Below are 12,487 nucleotides of genomic sequence, written 5' to 3'. Positions count from 1 at the left end.
CCCCACATCATCCCAGGTGCGTCCCACGAGTCCCAACGGTTTCGTCCCTGCCAGGTGAGAGGTCGTGCAGCCCCCCTGCGCCCCGGGCATCGCCTCGATCGCCTTCCTGTGCGGTAACAATCCATTGCCGGGCGATCAGGCTCTTAATTCTTCGAAAGCCCGGGCACGCCTCTCCTGTTGTTAGTCAATTACCCGTTGGCTACTTTGTATCTTTGTTTCCCGGTCTGCCGGTCTCGGTCGTTACTTGGTTTCCTCGCACCTGCTGCTGGTTCTTCGTGTTTCTTAGTTGCCTTTGCCTAATCCGCCAGAGACCCATTTCCTTGTATTGTCATGCGAGCCATTGCGATGTCACAAGCATCGCAACGGTGATCATGACACTGTGCTTATGATCTTACTTCAGCTGTCCTTTGCTTTACAGACCTGTGAAGGTTGTAACTGCAAGGATTGGTTGTAAAGTTACTTTTTCATCACCGTCATAACTGTGAATGGTCGCTAAACAAGGATTAACTGTATTCAGCTCAGGCAAATGCCTCCCTTATTTGCTGGGTATAAGAGGAAGGGGAGCAGAAGCACACTTAAAAGATTCTGTTGTTATGGCCTATCTTGATCTACTTTTCCTGTGGAAATGATTTTCTGGTCTAGTCTACATAGAGCCATACTTCTCCTGAGAACTTGAATGCTACCTGATGTAAAAAGCATTAATTAGTCCCTCTATGTCAGTGTTTCTCAACCTTGGCAACTTTAAGATGTGTGGACTTCAACTCCCTTGCTGGCTGGGGAATTCTGGGAGTTGAAGTCCACACATCTTAAAGTTGCCAAGGTTGAGAAACACTGACATAGAGGGGCCGCCACCCAATTAGCAGCCTAATTGACGCATTTTACATCAGGTAGCATTCAAGTTCTCAGGAGAAGTACTTGAGCAGAAGTACTTCTAAGGGAAGGAAAGAGTGGGCTTAGGAAGAACAGACAAGGAGTTCCTGCTGCTGAGACTGGTTGCTTCACATTATCCAATGGCTGGGCCAACCCCACAAGCAGGGAGATTGGGGAAATTGGCTAATCCCCTGCATGGTAAAACACTGCACACATTGATGGATGCTGGCTTTTATCACTCACTTGTCCAGAGGCTGGGCCTTGAGCTGTGGAAGCCTCAACTCAGCTCCCCCTCGTGTCTGTGGGGAGGGGGCTCCAGAGGAGAGAAACAAAGCAGACTTCCAGGAAGGACAGTCACAGAAACATTTTAAGGTGTCCTTTTATTAAAATGTGCGTCACTGTTCTGTGTGGCTTGCTTCACTGTTGTCTGGCTGTCAACGTGTTTCCTGGGACAGCCACTGTGGCCTCAGCACTTGAGCCTGACCTGGGGGAGTCTTCAGGTAGTTCGTGGCCTATGGCTCCCACCCATGGCAATATAGACGTCAATGGGGACGTTGGGCAAGGTCAGGCAGTGGCACCCTGGACATCTTCGCAGCTGCCTGCCCGGGAGAGAGAGAGGGAGGGAGTTGGGGAGATCCTCTGGGTTTATTAGAAGCTGCAGATGCACCACCACAAAAAAAAACAGCAAAGTTGTGCTCCAGAATGTCCTTCTTTTAAAAGAGAGAAAGAGCAGGTGGAAATTACTTTCTAAACTGCACTGACCTAGCCTTCCCAATGTGGTACATCATTCATTCCGGCTCTCTCTCTCTGCAACGGGATGCAGACCAAGACATAGATCTGACCCATCTGACATTTACAGAGGGGGGCAACCCACAGCCATCTGTGGGCCCAAGTCCCTTTTTTCATAGCCTTTTTTGATTTTGTTCAGGGGCAACTTGCTGACTTTCAGAAGAATTTGGATATGGGTTTCCCTCTGAAAGAAGAACATGCAAAAGAACCCCCAAGGAATATGCTCACAGAGATACCCCCAAATCATCCCTCTAGTTCAGTGTTTCCCAGCCTTGGCAACTTTAAGATGTGTGGACTTCAACTCCCAGAATTCCCTAGCCGGCCTTGCTGGCTGGGGAATTCTGGGAGTTGAAGCCCACATGCCTTAACATGGCTAAGGTTGAGAAACACTGCGCTAGTGGCGCTACTGCATCACTGGCCATGCTAGTGGTAATCTTTGAAGACTCTACAACGTCAAAAATGCAAGGAGGAACTTCGCTAAAAGGCAGTCCTGTTGCACAGACCCTGCTGAAATAAAATGGGGATGTGCAAGAGTAGCCAAGGAGGGAGGGAGGAGAGACTTTGGTCCTGGACTAAAGTATTTTCTCACAAAACGTTTTCTACTGTTCTTCAAAAATACCCCCAAAGGATTTGTGGAACACACTATAATTGTGACCAAGACCCTGAATTCCTCCGTAGTGTCACAATCTAATTCGGGGGAGGAAATCTGGTGTCCGTAAACAACAGTGTGCCTAATGCCTTAGTGCCTGCCTTACACTGTTGGAAAAGACTGCAATTAGAATAACTACGTGGGAAGTTGATGTGCTGCAAAACAGAGGGCCAGTTCCAGTGCCAACATAATTCCCAGTCATGCTTCTAGATCCCTGGGGCATATATGCTTCCCCCAACCCATAGAAGAGAAAGACAGAGATAAACTGAGGTGGTGGAAATCATCCCTGGAGATGAGAAGTTTCTGGTGGAGCCATCTCAGCAGATCGCCTTCTGCTAAACAGCTGCCGGTGACCAACCACATCACCAGGGCAGCTGTTTTATGACAAAGTTAATCTCCACAGGCAACCGCAAGGGTGGCCACAATGCAAACTCTGCCCCTTTGGTACCTGCGCACTATCATGTCTCAACATGATCATGAAAGGGTGAAACTTGTACTGCGACATCACCACGTGCCTTTGGTCATTTTGGCGTCGTCATGGCCAGGAACGGATGCCAATGCCAATCTCTCCACCCTCCGCAGCTGTACCAACTATTTTGTGAGCGTACCCAGGTGGTGCCTCTGCCCCGAGGCCGCTTTCCCTGTTTTAATCCAAGAAGCCACTAACTTCTCACCAATAAGCCACTACTGTGAAACTACAGATAGAAACTTACTTTTTTCCCTAGACCATATTTCTAGGGTAATTCCCCTGTCTAAAATATATTTTAAAACTCTCCCAACAAACAATGAACTACTTTTGTCCCTTGAAAATTAATTTACTCTAACCCACGTCCCATCTACTCCCACGTGTTCTCCAGTACCACCTTCTTAAATTCAGTCTGGGCTTGCTTTCCATGCAAAATTAATGTGGTGCTCAGTGACTGCTGGAAGATTCAACACCAAACTGCCCTTTCCTCCAGCAGGCTTGAAAGGAGGGTGGTGGATTTCTTTGGACTGCTTCCCTTTCCAAAGGTAGACCCGCCCCCACGCCTAGATCAACTGGTTGCACAGAGCCAGAGAAGAACGTGGAATTACCACGACTCTTTTCTTTAGAGAGGGAAGAACTTGGATAGTGATGCTTGGCCCCGCACACCCTTTGCTCACCTTGTTGCAGCGCGCTCGGGGGCAACTGGCTCCTGAGTTTCGGGGGCCGTTGCCAGGCTGGGAGAATCTCCTGCCTCTATTGGAAATCTCCGAGCTTGTGGGGTCTCTTGGGAGCTCATGTCCGAGCCCCAGACCTGTCTGATGAAGAGGAAAGCGGTGAGTGGGATGAAGCCCCATCTCTTGTTCAACCACCACCACCACTTCCAAGCCCCCCCCCAAGGGCCTGGAACTGCCCTCAGAAAGGGTGGCCACAAGGACACGGCAGAGGGGTAAGAAGAGCAGAGGGATGCCAACTGGTTTGGCGAGGCAAGGGGGGCCCTAGAGGGGCCCAAGAAATTCCTGAGGGTCCCCACGCTCAGGCATTGCATGAGTGCGATGTTCGTATTCCCACTTGGGAAGTTACATTTTAGATTTTCAAGTGTTACTGCTCAACCTCAATTTTTATGGGTTTTTTTTTTGTACGCAATGTCTCAAAATGACTCTGAAACATAAGCAGGGGTGGAGAGAGAAGTTTGAAAGTCAGTTTACCAAGTTGGAAATGCAACAGAAGCGGCCATGCCTCGTCTCTAAAGTACCTCCCCCAGAGTTTCTTGTGGCTCCCACCATTTTGCCATTCAGGGAATTACTGAAGACCTGGTTCTTCTCCTGGGCCTAGAGGACAGAGTGACTACGGAGCCCCCTTCTTGTTTTGCTTTGCTCTGTTTTATTTTGATCTGACTTGTTAGGGTCTTGTTCTTATTTTATTTTATATTGCTTCAGCTGTCTTTCTTTTAATATGTTGGCTTTTTGTTGTAAGTCACCCGTAATAATTTAGGAGTCAGCCAGCCTATACATTAATTAAATTTTAAAAACATTTTTTTAAAAATGCAATGGGTGGATCCTGTGCATGGGAATGTCACCAAATACCCAGCGTTTCTATACTCCTGATTAATGTAATCCAGCCTTGATGGGACCACAGGTTATTAGAGGCCTATTCCTATCCAACTCCATGACCCAGTTGCCCCTCCTGCTCCCCCATATCTAGAAGATTTTTCATCCTACAATGGCTGTACTGGTTATTTAAATTTGACCACATGGCTTTCATGGCACCTGGATCCTGGCAGAGAAATATTCTGCAGGAGAAATGTCCTAGCACGATGGCTTCAAACACAGGCTCTAGGGTTGAACTCTGGAGGTGCTCAAGGTTGAAGAACAAGCTCTGCTTGGGTGGCACTGCCCATCCCACTGCAGAGTGCAGTATCAGGAGCTCTGCACCCCAGAGAGGACTGGGGCTTCCTCCTCCTTTGGAACCTCTCCCCCCGCCCCCGCAGCAGCTTCGCCCTAGCCTTACCTATCAAAGGCGGAGGAGTGCTCCCTAGAGTCAACCTGGCAGCTTGAAGAGCCTACTGCAAAGGGCAGGCTGGGATAGAGCCTAGAGGGAGGCAACGGCTCCGCTTGCATTGTGACCCAGAAGGGTGGCGGTTGCATCACAATGGAGCCTGGTCTTCTCTCTGCTTGGAGCCCCCAGGCTACAGAATCCCAGACTGAGGCCTCCACCCAAGACTCCTTCAGCCTATTCCCTTCCTGATCCTGGGGAAATGAAAGCCTCTCATATCCACCTCTGGCTTCTTCCTGGATGTCTCCAGGCATCCAAGTGGTGGGCAGGAAGAGAAAGGAAGGGGGAGCGAATATTCTCACGTGAAAAAGCCCACAAGACCAAGGTGTTGTACCTCCAGAGCAGAACTGACCAGGAAGACTAATACTCCCTACACAATGCCTTGCTCCACCAGCAGGTAAGAACTTACTTATCCTTGGGTACAATGAGTCCACATCAGCATAAGTGTTTACACGGGAGTGCCTAGCAATCCCCCCACCCCCTGGTTAGCCCATCTCCCTGAAGATGCAGATTGCCAGCTATCCTGGATCACAGCAGTCACACTAGTTTTGTGGCTTTCCTTAGAAGGAGACTTTACCTAAGTTGAAGAAAAATAACAGAAAACGAAGTCTGTTCTTAAATTGTCTGTAAGTTATATTAGGGCTTAGAGACTTCTTAGGAGAAAGGAGATGTCTGTCTTCAGATTCTTCAGACCTGAACTGTCGTAACATTCAACTACACAACTACGGGCTGTGAATGAAGTTCGTGCTCCCAACATACAGGATGGCAACTTCCAGGCTGATCAGAAGTAGCCATGCTACTTAAAAAGCCACCCACTTAAAAAAAGGCCACAAAATGAAGTTGTGATCATTTTGTAACAGCCACCAGCAACTAAGGAAATCCTTCTGTTTAAACAAGCATAGATTCTGATCAAGCTGGTTAGTGAAAAGACAGCTGCCACCAACTTGAAGAATGAACTATGGCCCTACCATAAAACTGGGCTTTTAAAGGATTTAGAAACTAAATGCTTACTTAAACATGGCAAAGATACTTTGGCTAATGGTAGAACAACTTCCTTGCAGCAGCCTTTCCTAAGCCATAGCTTCCCAGGATTCAGCTTCTCTCATACCCAGCTTATGTAGTCTCTATCTACACAAGCAATAGCTCTGGTTATCAAACAGTGAGACCAAGATCGAGGTACAGATGTGCCTCACCACACACCCTACTTCTGAATTACTGTGATGCACTCTGAACTGGCTTTTTAGGAGAGAAGACTGGCTGAAATGGCCTACTACTAGACTTATGTACCACAGCATCTCCTGTGTTCCTCTAGACACATTAATTGGTGCCTCTTGTTTTGATGTTCCAAATGTTTGCCCTGAGAATTTGATCTCATCAAGACAATGCACTTCTGCTAGTGTTATTCATCTATAGCCACTGGTGTAAGTTGATTGGTATCCCATCATTCCTCTTGGGAGCTGAAAACATCACTATGTAGTAGCTGATGTTGAAAGACGGAGGCTTATCCAAGCCATTGTCACAATTCAGAGATCCAAACCAGGATTTCTTTGTATCAAGATTCAACCACATGGACCAGATTTCTCTAAATTTGTGCCCTCCAGGTATAGTAGCTTCAATTCCCAACCAGGGCTGAGAAACGACTCTCATCTGAATTGTATTGAATCTCCTTGCCCTAACCAATTCAGTTGTTGAGTTTGGACTGATGATCAGTTCTAAAGCCCACAGACTCTTCTCAGTACTTCCAACAAGTACAACCCCTTAAGAAATTGTCTCCATAAATAAGACAGAGTTTGAGGGACTTGTAATACTTACTCTTAAGGCTTGCCTGATGTAGCTAGACCCAAGCCCTGCCAAATAGCTTCAAGCCAGCAGACTTCCATGGTGAGGAAAACAGGCAAACTTAACCATCCATGTTCAACCTAATAATGATTAGCCCTACCTACACTACAATATGAGCTATAATAATTTCTTACCCAAGGCCTCACAGCGTTAGGCCTCTTGGTAGGTTAACCCATCATCCCCCTGAAGGGCACTGTAGATAGTTCAGGCCTGAAGCAACACTTGTCCCTCTGTCTGTATATGTGCCTGCCTCTCATTGGTGCAAAATCACTGCCTCCCTCGTGGTCCTCAGGTAACACAAGGTTGCATCACAATGGAGGCTCAAAGTTTCAAGATGTCCAATCTCAATTTCACCCCTCATCGAAGGACCTTGTCTGGGCAGGAAAAAATGATCTAGCATCCTGGGCTGCAGCCAATGCAGACCCTGGTCTGGGTGGAGAAGACAGCGATGTATATACTTTGTGATGACATGATGTCCTGAGAATGACAGACGAGCAAGTTAAAGACACGATGGAGGAGTTTCTTCTCTCCCATGGTTACCAGATGGGCAAAACCATTGGAGAAGGAACGTATTCAAAGGTCAAAGAAGCCTTTTCAAAAAAACACCAACGAAAAGTGGCTGTGAAAATTATAGACAAACTGGGAGGACCAGAAGGTAAGAAGCAGAACACAAAAAGTTAAAGCAACACAAAGCAGATTGAACAGGATAGTATGTCTTTTTAGAAATGGATGCCTAACTGGATTTACATTTCCAAGGGCCAGGTTTTCCCCACTGCAATATTCTTTCCAATAAAATTTGTCCCTCCTCTAAAGGAAATCCACATTGCCATAAGCACAGAATAAAATCTACTATGCCATCAATACAAATTAGATAATTCGTGTTATTTCCATGATGACATCATGATGTATGTGATGTCACTGGCTGCTCCCTGTCCCCACATGGACGCTCCAATGTGGTCCCTACAAACATTACTCTCTGCATTTCTGTTCTACCATCTGTTGTATCATTTGCAGCTTTGCAGACTTTTGTCCCTTTTGCATCCATCTTGCCAGGAGATATTTATCTGGCTTAAGGCAATGAACTATAAGTACCAATTCAGAAGTCTTAGACAAGGGTAGACACTTAAGAGGCTCCAGTCTGCCCACAGACTTAGCACGTTCTTGGTCCAGCCTGATTTTAAGAAAGATTAATTAAAGAGAGAGACAGCTGGCATGCTGTGAAAAAACAGTTTCTGCCATTGTGTTTGTTTCCAAGAATGTCACTTAGGCCTATAGAATCCTTGAGAAAATAAAAAATGCCAAGGGACAGCAGCCCACCATTTTGATTAAAAGTATGTCCACTGGCCTAGGGAACAAAGGAAGGGGAAGCTGATGGGAGGCAAGGAATTTTTAAGAGGGCTGGAGATCTACACTGGTTGATAGTCACGTCTCTTATTTCTGTTGTATTTTGAACCTTCGCAACTGGCTTTCCTAATTCTAGTTGGGCCCCTGGCCCTGCCCTACAATCATCACAGGCAGAAAATTAGCAATTTCTTCAAACCTCACCTTGGCTCTGTGGGAACCTTTAGCAAACTGGGTCTCATGCAAAAGCAATGACGACAAACAATGGAATGGATGGGCACCAACCAGGCGATTTATCTTCCCCAAAACGTCCTTGGCCATGATTGTTTAAGTTCAGGTAACTCCCAGAATACACTGCTGCATGTGTGATACATGCAAAGCTTTTTAAAAGGCTTGCAACAAAACTGTTCTTTCCAAAGCAAAAGCAGATGTTTAAGCTAGCAAACCACACACAGGCCCAGGGAAATACCGTGGATTTTTTCTTTTTACCTGTTCAGTCGTGTCCGGTTCTCGGAGACCGCATGGACAAGTCCCTGCAGTTTTCTTGAGAAGGCTGTTCAGAAGCAGTTTGCCCTTGCTCCTTCCTGGAGCTGGGAGAGAGGGACTGGCCCAAGGTCGCCCTGCTGGCTTTGTGCCTAAGGTGAGACTAGGACTCACCATCTCCCGGTTTCTAGCCTGATGTCTTAACCACGACACCAAACTGTACATGGCCAGCAAACCACGTACAGGCCCAGGGAAATCCCAGGTGGGATAGCTTCAGCTTAAATGAGCCTTAACTTCTGATCTTCCAGGTCCAAACTCCCAACACCCCTCACTATCAACCATCCTTGTCAAAGCTGCTGGCGACATCAGAGGGCCACAGGTCCTGCGCCCCTGGCCTCTTCTTACTGAACCCAGTTGAGACCTCATCTTCAAAGGCCTCTCTCTGCCTCAAATCAGGCAGGGGGCCATGAATTTTTTTTATAAGAATTTTACTAGATTTCAAGCAAAGATAAAAGCCACAAAAAAACAAAAAAGATAAAAAAGATAAAAAAACTAAAAAGGTGTGAACATACAAGAGGAAAATTTTCCAAGTCACAGAGAAGTGTGACTTCCGACTTTTAATAGCAAGGATATAGAAAAAATTTCCATAATCAATCCCTTACTCTACATTAAACCAAAACCACATTATTTCTATAAATCATTCCACATTATAAAAATCACTAGAACAGTTACTCCCTTCCCTTATATTGTTGTTGTTTATTTGTTTAGTCACTTCCGACTCTTTGTGACTTCATGGACCAGCCCACGCCAGAGCTTCCTGTCGGTCAACACCCCCAGCTCCCCCAGGGACGAGTCCATCACCTCTAGAATATCATCCATCCACCTTGCCCTTGGTCGGCCCCTCTTCCTTTTGCCCTCCACTCTCTCCAGCATCAGCATCTCCTCCAGGGTGTCCTGTCTTCTCATTATGTGGCCAAAGTATTTCAGTTTTGCCTTTAATATCATTCCCTCAAGTGAGCAGTCTGGCTTTATTTCCTGGAGGACGGACTGGTTTGATCTTCTGGCAGTCCAAGGCACTCTCAGAATTTTCCTCCAACACCACAGTTCAAAAGCATCGATCTTCCTTCTCTCAGCCTTCCTTATGGTCCAGCTCTCGCAGCCATATGTTACTACGGGGAACACCATTGCTTTAACTATGCGGGCCTTTGTTGTCAGTGTGATGTCTCTGCTCTTAACTATTTTATCGAGATTTGTCATTGCTCTTCTCCCAAGGATTAAGCGTCTTCTGATTTCCTGACTGCAGTCAGCATCTTCAGTAATCTTCGCACCTAGAAATACAAAGTCTTTCACTGCTTCTACATTTTCTCCCTCTATTTGCCAGTTATCAATCAAGCTGGTTGCCATAATCTTGGGTTTTTTGAGCCTCCCAGCTAGCTCTTACCAGTCAAACACAAATGCTGTTTGCAATCTTCTGTCCACAAGCAGCTGTCCAGAGGGCAGATGGGGTAATTCCAGGTGTTTTCCTTTATCCAGAGAACACTCCTGGGCTTCAGGAAAACCTGCCTGAGCCCAAAAAAACTGCCACGCTGTCAGTTCCATCCACTGAGCCCACAGGCACAACTGTTCAGTCTGCCATGTCCCCACCGGAAGAGGCAGGGGGCCATGAATGAAGACCACAGCCTTATAAATTCCTGTCCCCGAGGCGGCTCACTGCCCTGACCACTGATGTCCTTTGGCCATGACCACTGGCCTTTGGCCATGACCACTGCCAAACTTTTACTCTCTCTAGCTAATGCTTACCTATTTTCTATTACATGACAGGGATGCCTGACCGGTTCCCCCCACCATCCCAAACTTTCAAGCATATCATCATTTTTAATGGGATACAATAGGAAAATAATGAAGTACATATGATGGAATCCTGTTTCATTATTTAAACTACTGTACATTCAAACTAGGTTTAATCCAACGTATTTTTGCCCTGGCCCCATCCTCCGCTTGGAGTATGGTGTTTGACACAACATTCAAAGATCAACTACCGTATAACCCTCAACTTGACAAACACCGCAGATGTCACTTATATTTACCATGGTTAGCACAATCATGGTTTACCTAATCAACAATCAACATCATGTTCTGAGTTCATCCAACATACTGATCCATAAGCTCATCTCAGGAGTAGTTTCCACCAGTAATCTATGCTAAAAAACATTTGGTTCATTTGGGGCTCAACGTGTCAGCCAAAGGAACAGAACTATTTTCTTCCACCCATTTTGGGAGTCATTAGCAACTCGGTGTGGGGGGGATTTTTAACTCTGTCTTGCAAAGGCAGAGCAAGATCACTGTCAAAACTTGCTCCTCATTTTATCGGTGCAAGTCCCAGTAGGCAGCTGGGTATCTCAAAGTTTGAAAGCGTTCATGATAGATGAAAATGTAATTATTAGAAGTGGTAGATTTATTTCTGGCCCAACCTAAACTCAGTGAAATAATTAGTTTTATTTTAGGGGCCTGCACTATTGCAAACCTCTGTGCTGCAGTCCTTGTCCCTTAAATGCCACAGTTGGCCCCACTCTCCAAAGGCTGTCTGTCTCAGCTGAACAGCACTGTACTGCTATGTTATACCTTTAGTCATTTAAAATTAAAACTGTGGAAGAAGCCAAGATGCTGCTTTCTGCCAGAGCTTAAGTGCTAGAGAAACATGATTCAGGTCCAGGATGCTGGATGAATCAACATAATATGAGACAAATGCTTCCAGTATCATCACCATCAGAAGAATTTCATTCTTCCTCTCAGGTGCAAGCCAGGAAAGTAACATGGGAATGTGTTCATCTCCGACTAGCCATTGTCTTAACACTTATGCTTTGGCTGATTCTGGCTTTTACCTCCCCAGAGTTTATTGAGAGATTCCTGCCTCGGGAGCTCCAGATTGTCAAGCGCTTGGACCACAAGAACATCATCCGGGTGTACGAGATGCTGGAGTCCACAGATGGGAAGATCTACCTGGTGATGGAGCTGGCAGAGGATGGAGATGTCTTTGACTGTGTCCTGCAAGGAGGGCCCTTGCCTGAGAGCCGGGCCAAAGCGCTCTTCCGTCAGCTGGTAGAAGCAATCCGCTATTGCCACAGTTGTGGGGTAGCACATCGTGACCTGAAGTGTGAAAATGCCCTCCTGCAGGGATTCAATCTGAAACTGACGGACTTTGGATTTGCCAAGTCGCTCCCCAAGAACCGCAAGGAGCTGAGCCAGACGTTCTGCGGCAGCACTGCCTACGCAGCCCCTGAGGTGCTGCAGGGCGTGCCCCACGACAGCAGAAAAGGAGACATTTGGAGCATGGGCGTGGTTCTTTACGTCATGCTCTGTGCAAACCTGCCCTTTGACGACACAGACATCCCCAAGATGCTTTGCCATCAGCAGAAAGGGGTCTCCATTCCGGGCCACTTGGGGATTTCTGAGGAATGCCAGGACCTTCTCAAAAGCCTCCTGGAACCAGACATGATCCTGAGGCCTTCCATCGAAGAAGTGAGTTGGCACCCATGGTTAGCAAGTTCCTGAGGACAGGACCATGTCAAAATTCTCCCCAAATAAAAGGGGACAGGCTGTTTCCAAAATGCTCACATATATTTTAACGTTATGCTCAGTTTCTAGTCTATCCTTAATCCACCCTGAGAAGGGAAGCATTTTGTATATTCCCCTCTCATCAGGAACTACCCTCACTTGTCCAAGGATGCGTGCAAAGGTGGAGACAGTTAGAAATAACTCAAAGACCCAGAAAAAACAGAGTGAGGTGCTTTCTTGCTGAAATTTCTTAGACACACACAATCATGTTTCCAATGCTGAATCTGAGAAATATCCCATGGGGATCAAAGGACAGCATGTCTCCTCCGCCAGCTGTTCTTCAACAGCACTGCATTTCCACTGGAGGTCTCCAAAATATCACAGCTGAAAATGGAGGATTGTGCTACCAATTTATTGGTCCAACTAGTATTGTAATCCAAAGA

The 12,487-nt window shown here is 46.5% G+C and overlaps 2 protein-coding genes across 2 annotated transcripts; one reads left to right on the top strand and one right to left on the bottom strand.

Annotated features, from left to right (window-relative positions):
• Positions 1–983: 983 nt before the first annotated feature.
• FAM229A (family with sequence similarity 229 member A) lies at positions 984–4,891 on the bottom strand. Its single transcript, XM_063312275.1, has 3 exons — positions 4,782–4,891; positions 3,452–3,589; positions 984–1,469 (listed from the first exon to the last, which is right to left on the bottom strand). The coding sequence occupies exons 1-3, from the start codon at positions 4,889–4,891 to the stop codon at positions 1,367–1,369; spliced, it is 351 nt and encodes a 116-aa protein (XP_063168345.1). The 3' UTR covers positions 984–1,366.
• A 2,257-nt stretch (positions 4,892–7,148) lies between these two features.
• TSSK3 (testis specific serine kinase 3) lies at positions 7,149–12,041 on the top strand. Its single transcript, XM_063311790.1, has 2 exons — positions 7,149–7,320; positions 11,380–12,041. Exons 1-2 carry the CDS (start codon positions 7,149–7,151, stop codon positions 12,039–12,041), a joined length of 834 nt encoding a protein of 277 aa, XP_063167860.1.
• Positions 12,042–12,487: the final 446 nt, after the last annotated feature.

Source organism: Candoia aspera, chromosome 10, assembly GCF_035149785.1.
Source record: "Candoia aspera isolate rCanAsp1 chromosome 10, rCanAsp1.hap2, whole genome shotgun sequence".
Taxonomy (NCBI): domain Eukaryota; kingdom Metazoa; phylum Chordata; class Lepidosauria; order Squamata; family Boidae; genus Candoia; species Candoia aspera.
Note: the sequence above shows the minus strand (reverse complement) of the source record. Positions and strands in the feature narration are given on the sequence as shown.